This window comes from Stigmatopora argus, chromosome 23, assembly GCF_051989625.1.
Source record: "Stigmatopora argus isolate UIUO_Sarg chromosome 23, RoL_Sarg_1.0, whole genome shotgun sequence".
NCBI lineage: Eukaryota > Metazoa > Chordata > Actinopteri > Syngnathiformes > Syngnathidae > Stigmatopora > Stigmatopora argus.
In genome coordinates this window covers 2,987,499-3,007,060 of record NC_135409.1, presented here as the reverse complement: position 1 = coordinate 3,007,060, position 19,562 = coordinate 2,987,499, and the positions used below count along the sequence as shown (strand labels likewise).

General features: G+C 45.3%; 1 protein-coding gene across 7 annotated transcripts; it reads right to left on the bottom strand.

The window, feature by feature from the left end:
* Positions 1-746: 746 nt before the first annotated feature.
* mybpc1 (myosin binding protein C1) lies at positions 747-17,772 on the bottom strand. Of its 7 annotated transcripts, none has more exons than XR_013298278.1 (27): positions 17,537-17,772; positions 15,255-15,281; positions 12,085-12,192; positions 11,741-11,889; positions 11,546-11,663; positions 11,411-11,459; positions 10,937-10,993; positions 9,669-9,835; positions 9,471-9,603; positions 8,526-8,650; positions 8,353-8,458; positions 8,104-8,270; positions 7,852-8,017; positions 7,461-7,788; positions 7,215-7,374; positions 5,397-5,501; positions 5,138-5,326; positions 4,528-4,662; positions 4,284-4,451; positions 4,100-4,188; positions 3,841-4,036; positions 3,621-3,760; positions 3,386-3,545; positions 3,134-3,270; positions 2,875-3,061; positions 1,966-2,274; positions 747-1,394 (listed from the first exon to the last, which is right to left on the bottom strand). XR_013298278.1 is itself a non-coding variant. In XM_077593468.1 (27 exons), exons 1-26 carry the CDS (start codon positions 17,556-17,558, stop codon positions 2,255-2,257), a joined length of 3,408 nt encoding a protein of 1,135 aa, XP_077449594.1. In that variant the 5' UTR covers positions 17,559-17,772; the 3' UTR covers positions 747-1,394; positions 2,236-2,254. The 7 variants fall into 7 exon arrangements, 6 of the variants coding, with proteins under 6 accessions (XP_077449594.1, XP_077449596.1, XP_077449590.1 ...); XM_077593468.1 differs by having other exon boundaries at positions 2,236-2,274; XM_077593470.1 differs by lacking the exon at positions 1,966-2,274 and having other exon boundaries at positions 7,461-7,597; positions 7,682-7,788.
* Positions 17,773-19,562: the final 1,790 nt, after the last annotated feature.

Sequence of the window (19,562 nt, the reverse complement as noted above, 5' to 3'; positions counted from 1 at the left end):
AAAACAATCGTCCGGCGACGAAGTGTCCGTCGACGAAATGTCTGGTCACGGCTCGTAGATATCTGTTATACACGAAAGAGATGCGGCAAAAAAGACAGTGCGCTACAATGATAAACAGCCTCTCATGTCTTGGCCACCTGGCTTTCTCGTATCTCAAAAATTTTCTCATATCTAGAGATAATTATTTGCTCGAAATTTTACTCGTATCGCGAAATGCCCGTATGTCAGGGTGCTCGTATGTCGAGGTACCAATGTACTTATTTATTGATTATTTATTTGTTTGTCTGTTGTTACTTGTGCACTGTCTGGTGAAAGCTTTAAATCTCCTTATACTTGTATAATGACAATAAAAGCATTCAATTCAATGGTCTGGAATAAAGGTGAGTTGATGTAAAATAAGGCAAAATGTTAGTGTACTAACACATACTGTTTTATAGCATCAAGAGCACAGAAATCACGACTATTCCACGCCATCTTCAAAACGTGGACATTGAGTTGGGGGGACAAACCACCTCGTGGAGCGGGGTAAGCAAGCCACCATCTTTTCCACATTCAATACGGCGAGACAATATGGGCGTGGTTACGTCTATTGTCGGCGCAGCTGCGTAAATTAAGCACATTTCGAACAGCCTTTCCTATCCCGAGGGACGACTAGCACGAGGTAAATCGTAGAGCAATATCCTGGCCTAAGTACATTTTTATCACGCTACCGGGAGATTTTTTTTAGGAATCAATTGAGTCAGAAACCCCCACAAATCTGTTAGTTTAATGCCAGGTTGAACACAACGTCGACAATTTAAGTTTGGGCCATAATTACAAAGGTAAGGCATGCGCATGTTCACAGAGCTTCAATCCCAGTTCAGGTCACCAATACGAACCCCCAGATGACAATTTTTCACGCAGATTATAAACCACTTTCCCCCTCTCGATAAGATGCTAATGAGTCATCGACACGTACATGTATCCAACAACTTTCTTCAGACAAAGACCAAACAGTTGCTTTTACACCCCAAAAGTGTGCAAACCAAGCATTGCCCCACCAGGAACAGAGTGCTATTTTTAATGTTTTCACACGTAAGCAAAACAGAAACACTGCCGACATGCATCTGAGCTGGCGTAGACATACAAAAAAAAAAAAATTACAAAAAAGACCATCACGCCCGCCCTTTTAACTCTTCGCCCTCGAATCCCTGCATCTGCCTCCCGGTTGCTGGCCTCCGTAGTAGTTGGGTGTAGGTGAGAAAAAAAGGACATCGCTTGTAGCAGCGCGTTTAGAGGCTAAAGCTCAACAAGTCTCTACTTGTCTTGTTCAACAACCTTTGTCTCGGTCATGTACTTGTCAATCAGGTGGAGGGGCACGCCGCGTTGCAAGAGTTCGTAGAAGGTGAACCCTCCTAAGGTTTGGGGGAGGGCGAGAAGAAACACTCATCGTTAAAGGGGTATCTTAAAGGAAGGTGTAGTTTGTCCCGATTCAGTTCTGCTTCGTACTTGGGAACTGGAAGCGATAAAATGGCCAACTGGGGGGTAGCAAAACATTATACAGGGAGAAGATAAAGAATATATGCCTGTAAATATTGCTCTCTCAACATTTGTTGTTCCATTGTGTTTGTCTTCATCAATCGTTGACTCATCAAAAAGTGAGTAGTTTCACCTGATTTATTAAATATTTGACGTAGCGATGACCTTTATGCACTGGATGCTACGTGTTATGCGGGTTCCTTTTAACTTTGAGATCATTTTGCAAGCGACTTCATTAGAATTTTGTTTTCAATATTTCTGTAACAACCATTCCGAACAAAGTAGAACTGAATTGAGACACGCGCTGATGCTTTGCACAAACAGCTGCTTTTTTTTAAAAACAAATATTAATCCAGCAGAGAAGAGTGTTCTTGTATTTAAAGACATTTAAAAACAACAACATTTTTTCGTTTAATTTTACATACAGTTTGCAAGCAATTTACTCACCTCGTGTCATCTGCACACAACACTTAAGAGCGGCAATATGGCAACCAGCGAGAAATACAGAATAGATTTGTAAAGGAGTCCAGCTACGAGGATTCATGCAAATCCCATTACATTAAAATGGCCAAACTTCTTTCCAAGAGAGTGGTACTTCCTGCAAGGGGAAGAGCGGCCATGGTCCCAACCAACAACTCAAAGTTAAGAAGCAGGCTGACGGCGGGATGCATCATGAATGTCATAAGCTTCATATGACAGACCCATATGAAAGCTTACCTTATGTGAGAACAAACATTCATAATTCTTGAGTTTGGACTGGGGGAGAAAGAAGAGAATAGGGGTTAACAAAAATGTTTGCATGGTGTTATAGGTGTGTACCAGGGGGCGTAGCACTGAGTGATTATTGAATTCATTTTATATGAGGAGTTAACAAGTGAAAGTAGCACTAGAGTTGATAAAGAAAATCCATACAAGTGAGGATGAAACTTTTAAAGGTGACATTTTACATGAAATGACTTTAAAACACATGTACGCTACCTGCTGGTGTCCTTATGTGATTGCCTTTCAAATGGTAATGTTGGCAAATGTGTTATGGAAAAAATAGTGTTCTTTATATCCGATTTGGATTAGAAGGAAAAACAATGTGGTCACGTCTGCTTTTTTTTTATCAGATGCATTACGTGAAAATATGTAGACGGCAGGGGGCTTTCAAAATAACTTAAGGGAATGGCTGTCTGAATGTATGGCGATAGGAAACTTTAAAATGGTTAATTGTTCTAAGGACAGATACTTACATGTCCTGACACGCTAGTCCTTTGGATTTTCTTTAACACACATTTCACTATTTGAATTCAAGAGCGATTCGAAGTGGTGCCAGGCAACCGCCACGGCTATCTGCTCTGGGACTACACTTACCTTTGACCTCCAGTTTACACTCCACCTGGGCTTCCCCCAAGTCGTTGATGGCCCTGCAGGTGTACATGCCACCGTCATAAGGGCTGGGTTTCCTGATTTCCAGCGTGCACACGCCCTGGTTGCTGAACATGCGATAGCGCGGGTCGTCGCCAATGATGATCTTGTTTTTCATCCAGGTCACTTTGGCCTGAGGAAAATGGGCTTCCAGTTGAACCCTTGACCCGTGAGTTCTGATGAGCTGTTGGCTCGAAGCGCTTACCTTGGGGTGAGCGCGCACGCTGCAGTTGAGGGTGGTGTTGTAACCAGCGATGCCAAACGTGTTGATGAGCGGCTGTGTGAACTTGGGAGCCTCGTTGAAGTCGTGGTCGTTGTGCTCGATGAGTTTCATCTTCATGTCTGCCAGGGAAAAGGCATGAGGTCATGCGGGATACCCAGTGTTGTCACGTGGAAACCTGTCTATGTGGTCAGAGAAGGCCAGAGAATTTCTCTTAGCGCCGGTTGAAACCAGTACCTTCTTTGACGATCAGGGCGCTTTTCTTGGTTTGGGTGGCCGACTCGCTAAGTCCACACATGTTCTCTGAAAAAACCCTGAAGTAGTACTCATTCCCGACCACCAATTCCGTGATGGCGATGGAGTTGCGATGGTAGTGCTCAATGCACGTGTACCATTCCTATGTTAAGCACAAGAAACGGTACAAACGAGCAAACCGATGGACTTGGCGGCTTTCCTCGATTTCATTACTTACCATTGTCTTCTTGTCTGCCTTTTGAATGGTGTAGCCGGTTATAGCAGCATTGCCGTTATCTCTTGGGGGTGTCCAGGACAGGGAAACATTTTCTCCCCAGACGTCTTCGATGGTTACCATCTGAGGAGGCCCAGGCAGGTCTGACGGAATTGAAATGGGAAAAAGTGGAAGGGAAAAGATTCGGCCTTGAAAGAGTTCCTTATCCGCTTCATTCTCTCACCTATGACCTGTATGTCCATTTCGGCCGAATCCACGTGGCTTTCCACCTGCACATTCATGTGGTACTTCCCAGAGTGGCTACGCTCTGCTTTTCGGATAAAGATGATGCTGTCGCTGTCTGTATTACGGATGCTCACGTGGGCCGGATCTATGGGTTGACCATCCTTCAGCCAGGTGACCTTCGGCCTAGGTTTGCCCTATGTTGGGAGAATTTTGCTCAATGACGCTGAAGAAAATGGAGTGGAATGGCGGTGATTTACCATGAACGGCACCACCAGGTTGACCGCTTCCCCAACTCTTTTGGTGTAAGTCTGCTTCAGGTGACGGGGGACACGGATCTTAGGTGGTTCTTAAGATGTGTATCACATCATTCAAGACATGATCAGTATTTTTAAGGGGCAACTTTCATTTTGCAGTTTTCTTTACCCTGCATTATTTGCTTACCGATAACTTCCTTGACAAGAACAGCGTGCTGAGTTGTTCGGGGAACACTGGCTCCAGCAGCATTGACGGCCTTGACCCGAATGAAGACTTTGCTCTCAGGTGTCAGGCCTTTGATTGTGTACCTGGTCTTGTCTATCAGTTCGGTGTTGGCCGGGATCCACTCCTCAGCTGTCGGTAAAGAAACATTGCATATTTTCTCGTTGGAAAGCCCAGTGAGATGCTTTAGGTGGGCTTTCTTTCTCACATCCTTCAAGGCAGTACTCCACTAAATACCCGTCGAGTCCAGCAGCCCCGATTGTCTCCGGAGGACGCCACTTGATGGTCACGGTGGTGTCGGTTACGTCATCCACCACTAGCATTGTGGGCTCGCTGGTCACAGCTTGGAGGATGCAAATAACGCTCATCAGACTTTTGTTTGTGTGACAGCATACAAAAACAATAGCGGCACATAAACACTTTGAGCAAGGCGCCTCAATGTCTGCAAACCCATGCTCTCTGGACTTAATCTTCTAAACCTATAATCCGCAGATGGTTTGGCAGTCATTATAAAGTCATATTTAATATCTTCTGAATAGCCTGCGTAGCCGACGCAAGTCTTAGCTAAATGTTTTGGATGGTGGTGAAACGGGAGGCAACAGCTGTGGGCCTGAGGTTCCAAGGGCATATCACGCACTTAATAATCAACCTGAACTCAGAGCAAAAAATAAATAAATAAAATGACAACAGCCTCCTAAGCCGCATTACACGCTGATGACAGTATTGTTTTCAAATTAGGTACGTACTCCAGAGTCTGTGCCAGGAAAGTTGATCCATTGCCATGGTAGACATTTTTAGGGATCATTTGAATGACTCACCAAGGGGGGTAAAGGCTTTAGATGGTTCACTAGGCTTGGACACTCCGATTGCGTTGATTGCAAATATCCGCACTTCATAAGGCACACCTTCGATCATCTTCTTGGGCTCATAGGTTGTCTCTTTGATCAGGTCAAAATTAATTCTCATCCATCTTGAACTCTGCTTCTTTTTTCTCTCAATGTAGTAGCCTTTGGAGGACACGGTGCTTAGGTTATTTCGCCAAATAATCAAGCTTGAAGGTTGGGCTTCAAGAATTACCTAAGATTGGTGAACCGCCGTCATATTTGGGTGGCTCCCATGTCATGGAGCACCAATCACCTCCAATCACAGGGACCAAAGGAGCATCTGGAGAATCGGGGATGTCTAGAGATACGGGGGAGAAAGGGAATTGAAATTTGGAAGATTCTGTAAAAGGAATTCAACATATACAGTTGTGGTCAAAAGTTTACATACACTTGTGAAGAACATAATGTCATGGCTCTCTTGAGTTTCCAGTTATTTCTATAACTCAGATTTTTCTCTGATAGAGTGATTGGAACAGATACTTCGTTGTCATAAAAAACATTCATGAAGTTTGATTATTTTATGACTTTATTATGGGTGAACAGAAAAAGTGATCAAATCTGCTGGGTCAAAAATATACATACAGCAACACGAATTAGCAATTTTGGGGACTTAGAAAGTTGTGTCAGTGAAATGAGCTTCATAGCATGGCCTCTTAACTTCTTGTGAGTGATTATGAGTGACTACAGCTGGTGACTTGTCTGAGGCCATTTAAATAGGGCTCATTGGATGCAAACGCCCACAAACGCTACAATGGGAAAGTCAAAGGAGCTCAGCATGGATCTGAAAAATCGAATCCTTGACTTAAACTAGTCAGGAAAGTCACTTGGAGCCATTTCAAAGCAGCTGCAGGTCCGAAGAGCAACAGTGCAAACAATTGTTTTTAGGTAAAAAGTGCATGGCACTGTTTTGTCACTGCCACGATCAGGAAGAAAACGCAAGCTATCACCTGCTGCTGAGAGAAAATTGGTCAGGAGGGTGAAGCTTCAACCGAGAATCACCAAAAATCAGATCTGCCAAGAATTAGAAGCTGCTGGAACACAGGTGTCAGTGTCCACATTCAAGCGTGTTTTGCATCTCCATGGACTGAGAGGCTGCCGTGCAAGAAGGAAGCCCTTGCTCTAAAAGCGGCACCTTAAGGCTCGACTGAAGTTTGCTGCTGATCACATGGACAAAGATAAGACCTTCTGGAGGAAAGTTCTGTGGTCAGACAAAACAAAAATTGCTGTTTGGCCACAATGCCCAGCAATATGTTTGGAGGAGAAAAGGTGAGGCCTTTAACCCCAAGTACACCATGTCTACCGTCAAGCACGGTGGTGGTAGTATTATGCTGTGGGGCTGTTTTGCTACCAATGGAACTGGTGCTTTACAGAGAGTAAATGGGATAATGAAGAAGGAGGATTACCTTCAAATTCTTCAAGATAACCTAAAGTCATCAGCCCGAAGATTGAGTCTTGGGTGCAGTTGGGTGTTCCAACAGGACAATGACCCCAAACACACATCAAAAGTGGTAATGGAATGGCTAAAGAAGGCTAGAATTAAGGTTTTCGAATGGCCTTCCAAAAGTCCTGACTTAAACCCCATTGAGAACTTGTGGACAATGCTGAAGAAACAAGTCCATGTCAGAAAGCCATCAAATTTAACTGAACTGCACCAATTCTGTCAAGAGGAGTGGTCAAAGATTCAACCAGAAGCTTGTGGATGGCTACCAAAAGCGCCTAATTGAAGTGAAAATGGCCAAGGGACATGTTACCAAATATTAGCGCTGCTGTATGTATATTTTTGACCCAGCAGATTTGATCACTTTTTTTCTGTTCACCCATAATAAAGTGATAAAAGAACCAAACTTCATGAATGTTTTTTGTGACAAAGAAGTATCTGTTCCAATGACTCTATCAGAGAAAAATCAGAGTTACAGAAATAACTGGAAACTCAAGAGAGCCATGACATTATGTTCTTCACAAGTGTATGTAAGCGTTTGACCACAACTGTATTTCTTATTTGGTCTCTTACCTACGACCTTCAGTTTGATACTTGCCGAGGCCTCACCAGCCTCATTTTGAAGGACTAGCTTATAATTGCCCGTGTCTTCACGCTCCGTGATTTCGATGGTCAGGGTAGTCTGGTCAACATATGTTTCAGCTCGGACGCGATTTCCGGACTCCAAAATTACCTGCGACAGAAATGCGGGTGACCAAACGGGTTCAAACTTTCCCAAGTACTCTTTACCCAAAGTGCACACAAAAGTTGGACACTGACCCTTTCGCCTTTCATCCACACCACCTTGGGGGCTGGTTCTCCACTTATTGGGATATCCAAGCGCATTTTGTTTCCGGCAACGACTGTCACAGTGTTGTCGACGAAGTTCAAGCCCTCCAAGTGAACCTTTGGTGGATCTAAAGAAAAAGAACATGAAATGCTTAGCCAATTTCCGGGTGTGTGAGATGTGAACTCCCTGTGCCTTATTTGAACGTACGTACCTATGACATGAATCTTGGCAGAAAGGCTATGTGAGTACCCTTCAGGTACAAAAGTGTAATCTCCTGAATCGTGAAGGGAGCTTGTTTCAATTGAAAGCTCGTGAACCCTGAAAAAAACATGATTCAACACTTATGCAGTCTTTTTCACAAGTCTGGCAATTAGCTTATACCTATTTTTGTGTGTGATGCTGATGCGGTCGTTGGGTTGGATCAACTGTCCATTCCTGTACCATCGGCCGGGGACGTTGCCCGGAGATATCTCACACTGCAGCTTTAAGGGCTTGCCCAGCACCACCTTTGTATCCTGCAGGTCCTGATGGATCTTCAGTGGTTTCACTAATTTGCCAAAGGAAGTTCAAGTCATAGATTAAGAACGCAATATTCAGTAAGAACAAATTGAAGAAGCATCGGTGTTTACGTACAGTCAACCTGTACGTGAGCTTCGGACGAGCCACCAGAGGCCATGATGGAATAAGTCCCGGTATCTTCCAGGGAGGCATCATCGATCACAAGATAGTGTTTGTTTCCCTCGCACTTTACTCGATATCTGGATCGAACCCCTGTTGGAATCTCAACACCGTTCTTCATCCTGAGAGAATGATCATTAGGCGTGGTTCAAGAAAAGGACATTTCTACATAATCCTTGTCTGGGTTTTAAACCTCCGCCTTACCATTTGACCGGCGCACCTTCCTCTGAGACCTCACACATCAGTTCGATCCGCTCATTCACCGTGGTTGTCACGGGTTCAATTCCTTTAGCGATCTTCACCGGCAATTCTGCAGTCAGAGAGCGCTCAAGTAAAACGACTGCCAGAGGTCTAGATAAAATGTTTGCATCTGACACCTTTGACAAACAGCTCTGTGGAGCACTTCTCGTCCCCCGCCGCCACAGAATACGCCGAATCATCATTCATGCCGCAGTTGTTGATGACCATGATCCTTTGTGTACCCTTGTGCTCAAATATGTACCTAAACATGAGTGATTTGTTAGCTTGAGAGAACAACTTCGTACCTATTCATTCATTTTCCAAACCACCTTGTACAGTAGAGAAGTGTCTAATCAAGTCTAGACCATACATCATGCATGTTGGATCAGACGACGGTTCCTTCTGCCATACTAGACTATGAAATAGCAGGATAGGCGAATCAACTTACTTCCTTTGACTTAAGGTCAGCGGCAGAGTCAGAGCAGGGCCATAGTGCACGGAGTGTGAACGAAGACATTAGGGCAGACGGGAAGGCGCATCACACGATGACAAACAGACACACACACATACAGACATGGACAGAGAGACATCATGCCTGTGGCGAGTAGTCAACAAAGACAGCAGGAAGTCCTGGTGAGGAAACCAGAACACAGCAATAGCCTCCCAAATGGCTTTAGCTTGGCATGGCCTTGACATTTGGCATGGCTTTGACACTGATTTCAAAAGAGGTTTCTCTGGCAGTGTAGAAGCCATTTAGGATGACACCCTGAAATTGACTCATCTTCTCAAGTGTCAAAAAGCCACGCTCAGTTAAAGACCTGTATGAGAGTTACCACCCTTTCCTGTACAAACGCGTACAAGGAGCAATTAAACACAGCAGTTTATCACTCAAATGTAGCTCTCGAGTCACGTAAACTAACAAGAGCCACACTGAAGTCGAGAAAATGTTGGCAAGACAATATAGACACTATCAACTATATAGACACTTTCCGCAAATGAATGGCATTGTATGAAATGCGCTTCATTTGTGTGTAAATGGCAAACAACATTCAGGATTCACAACTGGTGACGTGCGCACATACTTGGGACTTGGACGGATCTCATGTCCATTTTTGTACCACTTTAGGTCAACCGTGGGATCTGTCAAGTCCACGATCAGGCGGATCTTGCCACCTTTATCCACTTGATACGCAGGATCCAACTTCTTTGCAAAAGCTGTGAAACGGTGCATTTATGTCGGTTGAGTACTGTCTGGAATTTGAAAGGTAAGACTTCCTCACCTTCGCTCTTCTTCTCCTCTTTGGGAATCTTCTTCATTCTGCGCAACAGTCCTCTCAGATCTGTAATACCATACATGAAGGCAATCTTCTCGTACTGATCCGGACGGGCTTTCTTGAGGATCTCCCACACATCCACCTCGGGAGTGTCGTCCTGCTGTTTATGTTCCCTGGCGGTGTTGGATATTGTGTAAGGGCGGGAGTCATCGGATGGTGTTTGCAACATCTCCCGAATAACTCGAACTCCAACGGTAAATTCTGTACGGTACAACTACGTCCATTTCCTCAAGACATGACAAACAACGAGATGGGCTTTATGTGTACAGGAATGTTTGATACGCAAAGTCCATCAATGGCCAAATCCTGAACAACATTAGATGAAAACTGTCATTCTAGTCATTTTTTCTTTTGACTTTTTCCATCTAGCCCATCTCTTTGCGTTGTACGCATTCCATCGATTTCATTCCAGGATGCTTTTGCATGAAATTAGAATCAAGTTGGGTGTCCGATTAGATTGTGAGTTCCTGGTTAGTCAACTCTTTGTGCTTGAGTGTGGTCTGTGTCAGTACAACATCCAGTCAAAACCCGTCTTTCATTGACATTTTTCCAAATGTCTGGCAGTTAGCATGGTAAAAAGAGTCACAGAATATTACGCTCTGTACACCTTTTGTTTATTTCCATTTATTTATGCGGAACGTCGAAATAAACAAGGCTGCGTTTGCCTTTTATTTCCCACTTGAAATAGAATGACAACGTAGCGATAACACTATTTTCCCGCATCATTTCTCCGCGGCTCCCTCTGCGTCTTTAACGATGCGAAACATCGCTCCGGGACCGACTGTGTTTCCATCATTGCCGACTACGAGCGGGGGCCATTCAGAATGCTGCTTCCAAAATGGAGTGTTACCAAACTACAGTACGCCAACACACTTTGTTCGTCCAATTGGGGAGCCCCTGACATGCTGTGGACTCTAGAACATTACGATACTCACCCGCGGTAAGGTCTAATGCTTTTAATTTCTAGGGTTTTCGTTCTACTAACCTTTGATTTCTGAATATGTAGGGGAGAAGAAGAGACAAGCCCAAAATAAATGGATAATTTATATGGCTGTGTCTGCTTAGCTTTAGCTTCTATACGCACTTTTGGTCAACCAAGAGTAGCGTGCTAGACATAGGCTTGCCGTGGCATTATGTGAATCAAAGAAGCACATGAAACCAATACTTTAAAAATAGGGCAACATCCACACAGCTGGCAGGCATATGGTTCTCACCTATGTTTAAGGAGAGCGCTAAAGTCAAGCTCCCCTGCATCTTCTTGGCCGTCAGTGCTGTTGTTAACAAGGAGAGATTAATTTCATGAGAAAACAATGCTAAAAGAGCAACCGAAAGCCAACGCTCAATCAGTGTATTAGCTGGGCGCTAACAAGTGATTGGGGCTTACACAAAAACTTTGGTTTTGAAATGAGGCGATTTGTGTAAGTCCGGCGTACATTGGCATCGCCGCAGAGCGACGATGCAACCACGCCGGGATGCTTTGTATTGCTTTCACATTGTTTAGGGGAGTGATGTCATGTATCAGAGTTGTTGGCCTTTAATTGGGTAAAGGCGCTTTGAGTTGGTGGGGTGATTATCATGATACAACCGCTATCAATCATATCATATTTTGTATGCATTTACAAGATAGTACCTTTTGTGTTGCATACTGAACACACACGTGAAAATACCACCGTGTCTCCTTGCATTACCTCCTTTTAAAAGCGGATCGAATATCAATACTTTGCGATCCCCCAGCTTCTGGAAGACAGGGTTGGGACGTTCACAGTAACACATTCTTTGTTCGCGCGCCTTGCTAGGAAGGCCCTTTTGGCGTGCTTACCGACCTTTCACTTCCAGGTCGAAGGAGCAGCTGTCAAACTTGTCCTTGAGGCTGACTTCGCACCTGTAGTTGCCTGCATAGTTTTCCTTAGCCTTGATGATTTGCATCTCAAACGTATGGACCTGCTCGCATAGATGCACTTGTCTAGCGTCACCTAAGTGCTTGCTTTGTCTGCCGGACCGTCGTGGCCCCGTCTTACCTTGGTATTGCGGTCAAAGGTCTCTTTGAGCTGCAAGTGCTTCCCTGTCTTGCTGGCCAAGTCCATCCATTTTCCCTTAAACCACTTGACGGTGGGTTTGCGCAGTAGGTCTTTGGCCTCCACTTTTGCCACAAAGGTGATATCGCCACCTTAAAAGACAAACGCTATCGGTGACATTGTTTCCCTGATATGCAATTTCCGTTGGCTTCCCGTCCAGGATTCTGGGAAACACCATTTGACGGGATACTTGACTCAAAGTCAACAAATGTGTTTTCAACTTAGCTGAAGATATTGCAAGAATCTTTCACGTTAGCTGTTTTGTTGTCTTCGTCTGTTCGGCTTACCCACGGTCACCGTGCCGCTAACGGGTTTCAGCGTTAGCAGGGTGGAGGTGGGGGTCTCGATGGGCTTGTCCACTTCCTCCGCGGACTGAGACTCACCCAAAGACCACACTGGTTCACATTGAGAACAAATGCACACGGGTGTTATTGTTTTCAAGAGAATAAAACAACCGTTTTTATCCCCATCTGTCCAAAACCTTACAAATTCTACTCAATTTTATCGCTGTTTTTTTTGTACACAGACAGAAAGACGCAGACCTGGACACATTCGCTCCCTTTCAGCAGCAGAGCAGTTGAAGCGACATTGAAAGCATGAGGTAGAAATGCGGGAAAACGAAACTTACTTTCCATGATGTCCAACAAGGATGTCAGAGGAGCTAAATCTGATCGACACTATTCTCGATTCCCTGACGCGCGTGACATGATTAACATGATCTCGTGACTGTCTACCGCTCAATTACCTGAATCCTTTCTCCCCATGGATGTAACAGGGACGCTATCATCTAAATAAAGACAAAGAGAAGCATATTTGCGGGAATAGTACTGTAAAGTCCGCTGCGGCAGGCACACGCCAACCCAAACAAACGTCAAGCGATTAGTTCTTGGCAGGGAGTACTGACAGTGGATTCTATTTGGTGTTTAAAGGGAAATAATCAGAGGGCGACATTTAATCTGGAGTTAACATGTTAATTTGTTAAAAAGGAGACATCCCCACTTCTCTGTTGTACTACCAAAAGTCGTCCAAACACACCAAAAACACGCCTGCCGACGCGTGTTCTACTCTCTAATTTTTAATTGTAGTCATTTAGGGAAAGGCGACCGCATCAGTCAGAAACGTTGTCATGGGACTGAATAGAGGTTCTTACTAGGCAGCTCAATTGACAGTTTCTTGAGTGTATTGGCTTCCTCTGCGAAAAAAGCACAGTCATCACATTATAAGGGGAGGCTCAAAAATACTGCTTTCAACTCCCAATGTCCATCCTAAAAAAAACGCCAGTCCTTCAACGTGACACATCAGTAGAAAAGTGCAAATAAATCGCACCATGTACGGCTACCCGTGGCATCCACAGTATGAATAGGTACATAACATACATGTGGAGTCCCAATGTCGGTGGCATCACTGCCTTTATTGATGCTATGCTGTCATATACACTGTGACTGCATGTCGGAGTTGAGCAGACTATGTATTCCACTGGGAGTCTTAAGTGCAAAGACAGAGGTCATGCTCACATTGGACTTCATCCAAGTAAGATCCCGACCACTTGGGGAAATGTTACTGCGGCTTATCTTAACGCAAGTGCAGACAGCGCAGTCATCATCGCAAATAATGACTGTTTTGGCTACTAACCTCCAGAGGACAGTGGAGCCTGACTAGTCGATGCGGTGGCATCGTCATCTGCAATAAAGGTTTTTGTTGACATATAGCCCCACCTGCTAGCGCAAATTCTTCACTGGTGAGCAGAGCAGGTGATTGTGCACAGACAAGCCCAAAAAAGGCCTGCTAGAACACAAGGACCTTTGACAGTCCTCATTCCTGCAAGCGCCTCAAGCAACGAGTGAATCGTGGATGGTCAAATCGGCGTGGGGCAAAGGGGTGCAACAATGGCCACCCAAAAAGCAGCTTTCGAGTTTAACGGCGTATGCGTTGTGCATCTCTACAAAGAGAGTTTAGGTTCTTCCTGGTCTTGCTGTACATAGGCACCCACTTTGTCTTGGCGATAAAGGTGATGTGTGATCATTTCCTTTTGAGACGTTTAGTAGTCTCATTTCTTGAGATGCACGCTAAACTATATTAAAGTCTGCTAGTACATTTATGCCCTGTTTCTATTCCCTGTTCCTAACCACACCTACCTTTTCACTTCTACCACCCAAATCGTACCCTCCTCCACCCTGGTTCCTCTACAATTTCTAGTTGAATATTGCAAAAATGTCTTAAGAGTGAAAAGCGGCAAGCCACAAGACAAGTGCAAGGCAGAGCAGGATGGTAGGAACCACAGAACACAATCGTACCTCCTCCACAATGAAGCTGCAGACCTCGCAAAGTGTAAATTAAAGATAGAATTCTGGTAATGGCACAGCCCAAACCAACACGTGACGTCAGTGTGTGTGGCAGTAGGTGGATTATGGGTGGAGGGTGGCCAACGTTACCCACCTGGGGGTGGAGAGACCTCCAAGGAAATCGCAGGTTGGAGCGGGGCACACTTACCGTCTGGTGCGAAACTTTCTGAACATAATGTGACAGATATAAAGCGGTCGATGGATTTGGATGAGCACAAAGCTTTTCAAAGCATTTGTCACGCTGCTCTCACACTCGTGTACACAAAAATCCACACATCAATGCATACTGGCGGACGCACAATGATATTTTTGACATTGCATTCTCACAAGACAAACACCAACAATGTCATTTGCTGCTAATGAATATCCATGTGTTGATTGGGATTGTTGATCGTCAAAAGTCGTTAGTTTTGCTGATTGACAATCTACTACCAGTATACTTAAAACAGTAAGTGTAATCACAGTCTTCCATTTGAGCCACTGCTGTATTCATTCTGCAAAAGTCCCGGCGGGGTATTTTTAGGGGGCCTTTCGGACAACTTCTCCCAGCCCGAGCCTCAAGATGCTGCGGCTCCAAGGTCAAATCTCAGCGGCGGCGAAAAGCTAGCCGCTCGTTGCCCACCGCCCACAATCCACTTGCCCCCGCATGGGGCGGCCCAACGCGTCAGCTGAAACAACAGTCAGGGATCAGCTGCCGAGCGACAGGAATGCCAGAGATGCTGACAGCTCGCAGCACGTCCATGTTGTCTTGAAGGATCAACCTGTCTTATGATTTGGGATCTTCTCTCGGGGAGACAGAAAGAAAAGACGCAGAGGGCTCATTGCTCTCCCTCGACACTAAAACCGTGCAGAAAAATGAATGTCGTCAGTGGTCTCGTTCAGCTTTTGCAGGATAATATTCTATTTAAAAGAATAGTCCTTGTTCAGCAGTGGCCAAATGGGTCAAATTGTGATTGTTGGTTACATTTCTGTTCCATTCAAGCTTGGTTGAACAATGGAACATGGAGTTAGACCCTCCAGAGCTATACGTTTACCAAATCAGAGACGAGTCTGGTGTCTGATTTTCATTAAATGGTGCAAGGTGACAAGAGGAGAGAGCTTTGTTAAATACTCACCTTCCGGTTGGCCATTTGGTGTCTCATCTAAAGGGAGAAAAGAAAGGAGACATTCATGACAAAATAGTTCTTGACTTTTGATGTGCTATTTTGTTAACTGATTCGAACTTCGATAAGGAAAACCATGCCTAGGACACAAAAGCTAATCAGGATCCTCAGCATTACATTATTAGTAGGTTATTGGAGCACAGAACCATGGGAGATGGTCGAATCTAGGAAGGGAGTTTAGCAACATTTGCTCCGGTTGGAACAATGAAAAGGAGTCATCTTTAGGTGTTCATTTCTTCGCGTCAAAGCACATTATAAATGTGCACATGCTAGGGGATGTTTATTTGCAACCTGACGCTACAGTCGATGTTTATGGAGTAAAATAAACACCTGCAAAGTGATAACTGCCACAAAATGCATAACCATTGGAGGTTTTTTAAATGGGTGCAGTGCAGATCTCGGGCCAACAAAGGCACACCCAGTACTTGAATGCAGTCAGGAATGAGTTTCTCATTTCCAGCACATTCATTGACGATGTAGGGTGCGGTATGATCGCGTGTGTACACTTTCTCCCATTGCCGTCTCAGATGGTTATCCACGAATTTTGTTATGATTCCATTTCTGCATTCCACCACCTAAAATTAGCCGCGACGCTCACTTCCAAACACTGCGTCGCGGTACTACGGGGTTGCATCATTCCCCCCAGGAGCAGGTGAGCCCTCGCGGCCGCAGAGTTAAAGAGTGCGTAGAAAAGTTTGGTTTTACACCAGAGGTCTCCCGGTTCAGCTGACAAGGTTGCAGGTACTTTCAGCTGTTGCGTAAGCTAGCGCACAGACAGAAAGGGGCTCACCGAGGTTTTGACTGATGCCGACGTCACTCCTAACATGGATTTTTTTTCTCCGACAATGGTCTCACAACCTGTCTTGATTCATGAGGCCGAGTCAATAAAGATTCTACCAAGTGGAGACAATGCTTAAAGCTTGACTTTAAGTGAAACCCAAGAGCAGGAAGTGCCAGGTCAGGACAGTAGTTGAAGGCGTCTGGCTCGGGGTCAAAGGGGTGGCTAGTTCCCTTTTGAGTGATCTATAAAGTAGCTAGGGGTTGTCTGATCTCACGCCTGGCCATTGGGGGGAGGCGGAGGCTTGGCTGTCATTGGAGGGAGATGGCATGGAACAAGGCACAGGGATTTACAGGGCGCTCATTCTGAACTATTCCAGGGACAAGAATCCTGGCCCCAAGAGATACTCTGGCGGCCCATCATGTCCAAAGTGGGAGGGCTGCCGAAAAGAACAGCTGGTCATACTCATTTGAAGAACAATACTTTTCAGCGCACATTTACTGTACCCCTATGGGATGTTCGGCTATTTATGGCTAATGCGTGTCACTGACTGTCTCTGAGGAGATCAGTGGATGTTCACGCTGAGGGAAAGAACAAACAAAGAACCCCTTGTACCAAATTCTCAATTTGGATAAAGCCTTTAATGGCATCTCACGCAAGCCAATGACCCCCCCGGAGCAGTCTTACATTATAAACATAAATATCACATACCAAAGTCCTGCACAAAAAAAAGGCATGTCGTAATGGGCACGAAAATTTGACTCTGCAAAATAAACTATTTATAATTAACTCAACACTTGAGACGCAGCGAGGATTTGTAAAGTTTTTGGTTGCTTAGTCTGCATAGCGTCCATCATATAAAACGTACAGTGTATCATGTCCCAATGGTATTTTGGCAGAAAGACGCCTTAGATGTGGATGGCAGGTTTATTTAAAAAGGGGGACAAAAGCTGTCTCAGCTATCAAAAGGAGGCTACATTTCACATTTCTTCATATAAAATTTCTAAAAAAGTTGATTTACTGTTCAAAGGGATATCTGATGAGCCACAGAGCTGCTAACGGAGAAGGCAACGGTAATACCAGCGCATAATGATAGACGGGCAGGGATTAAAGAGGAATGTTGATGGATGCGATTTTGCCGATGACAGATGTCTGGGCTCCAAAGTTAGGGCGGCGTGATGGCGTGCTTAAATGAGGTGTCCAGTTTAATATGTACTTTGTCATTAATCATCTGCGAGACAACTGCAACTCCTTGTAATAGTGATCCCAAATGTGCAGGACGGTTCCCTCACGAGCATCACCGCTTGGCTCATGCTTCTTTGGCGTTCCACACATGCAATTCTTGCATCCATCATGTGAAACGGCAAGCAAAACGAAACGGCAAGGTCTCTCTTTTGCCCCCGAAAGGCTTGTCGCGAGCTAGAGTTACTCGCGGTCATCCTAGCGGCACCCATACCTTTCTTCTCGGGCTCTGGCATCTTGAGTCAAGTCCTAAAACGAGTGTCGGGCAGTCAAACAAATGGCAACTTCCAGGCCGCGGGGCTCAACGGGAGGGTCGCTGGGACGAGGCGCGGGGAGTCCACCTGCAAGGGTAGAGCCAGACAGCCTTGGCGCACTCGGGCGAGAGTGATGCGAAATGAGGAGGGCGCGGGGATACGTTTTGGAGGTTTCGGCGAGGGGGAGGAGAGGAGAGGAGGAACGGCGACAGATCCAGAAGAGGTCAAGGCTTTCAGGCCTTATATAGATAGGGGGCACGCTCCTCCTCTCCTCTCTTGTGGAAAGTCCAGCTCTATCTGGTCCGCACTGAGCATCACTGTCTCCAACTCATCAGCTGACATGCCACCATTTTGGATTGGAGGAAGGCACCAGCAAGGCAAAATTCACCCACATTTTCAATTTTTGAATCAAAGACTGTGTCCAAAACATTTGACTGACCGAGATTTCCTCCGCCCCCATTACCAGTTAACCATTGGCTCAAGAATCAAAGCAAGAATGCCCGTCCTCTGCATTCGGAGTCATCACTCAAACAAAAATATTTGACTTTCTTAAACGTTCGGGTCACTTTTCCCCGCATGCACCTCAAAGGATCCTTTAGGGTGTTTTTCTAAGGATTACTTTCCACGGTGGATTTAGAGATTATTTATAGCCAAAGGATGGCGTATGTAGGATGGACTCAAAATAAACTACAGTGCCAGGCCGACACGCCCCCCAGCACAAGAGCGGGGTCCTATTTGCGGCAATTGTAATTAATTCAACAGATTACGAAGCGAAATGTTTCTATGGACGCACACGCGAGCCTTGAGGAGCCTCTGTCAGACAAGCTGAAAAACCAAAATCTCTCCACGTGCTCACGTTTTGAACTCAATGAAAGAAAAGTGGATTTACGTACGGTAAAGGGAACATTTGAGATGACACGCTGCACCCCGACGCCGCATGCCAGGTATCAATTTAATCTGGCGGGAATGCTGTCCTCCGACCACACGGAGATGCCTGCGCGCTGGCTCTGTAGACTATACTTAGAATACTGCAGTAAACCTTGACATTTGACATGTGCATCTCACATGAAAAACAAAGAATGACGTCACCCAAAGGGGTTTTCGCACAAAAAAAACATACTCAAGGGGTGTTACATGAAACCAATGTTCATGAGACACTTCCTCACATAACACGAACCGCCGCATCTATTTTTACAAAAACAACAATGACACGACCACATAGAGACAACAGGAGCACCGATTCAAAATTAATCCTCACAAGGGTCGCGGGCGGTGCTAAAGTCTATCCCAGCCGACTATGGACACAGGTAGGATGCAACCCGAATTGGTGGCCAGCCAATCGCAGGGCTCAGGGAGACAAAAGACAACCACTCCCGCTCACACTCATACTGAGGAGCAATTTAGAGTTTTCCATCCTGCCCGTTTTTGGAATGTGGGAGGAAACTGAAGTACCCGGAGAAAACCCACGCAAGCCCAGGGAGAACATGCACACTCCACATAGGAAGATCCAAACCTGGGATTGAACCCTCGATGACAGAACTGTGAGGCACATGCGCTAAGTGCTTGTCGTGCCGCCCTAGTTCAAAAATATGAAACTTTATAGTTCCTTTTTAAGTTTATGGCATGTGGCCTTTCTTGGTAACAGGCGCTCGCCATCTCCACATTGCCCCATTTATAACTAAGGGTGAGTGGGTAGGGGTATGGTTCCAGCATTAAATGCTGGGCTTAAGGAGACGGGTGTCATGTGGGTCCGGGGCTGGAAAGAGCTCAAAAACCACTCGGTATTGTTGGAGATGCACTGAGTGTTCACATCACAAGGGTGGTTTTGCCATGAGGTCACTCAAAGACCAAAGAAGGGAGGGATTTCGCAGCTAGTCAGACTCTAGCGACACCTAGTGGCTCGAGTGACAACATGTTTTATATAGCTTGACATACAAACTGTAGGTGGTTGTGGTATTTTCGGGCTCAGTCATTTCATTCAAAAGC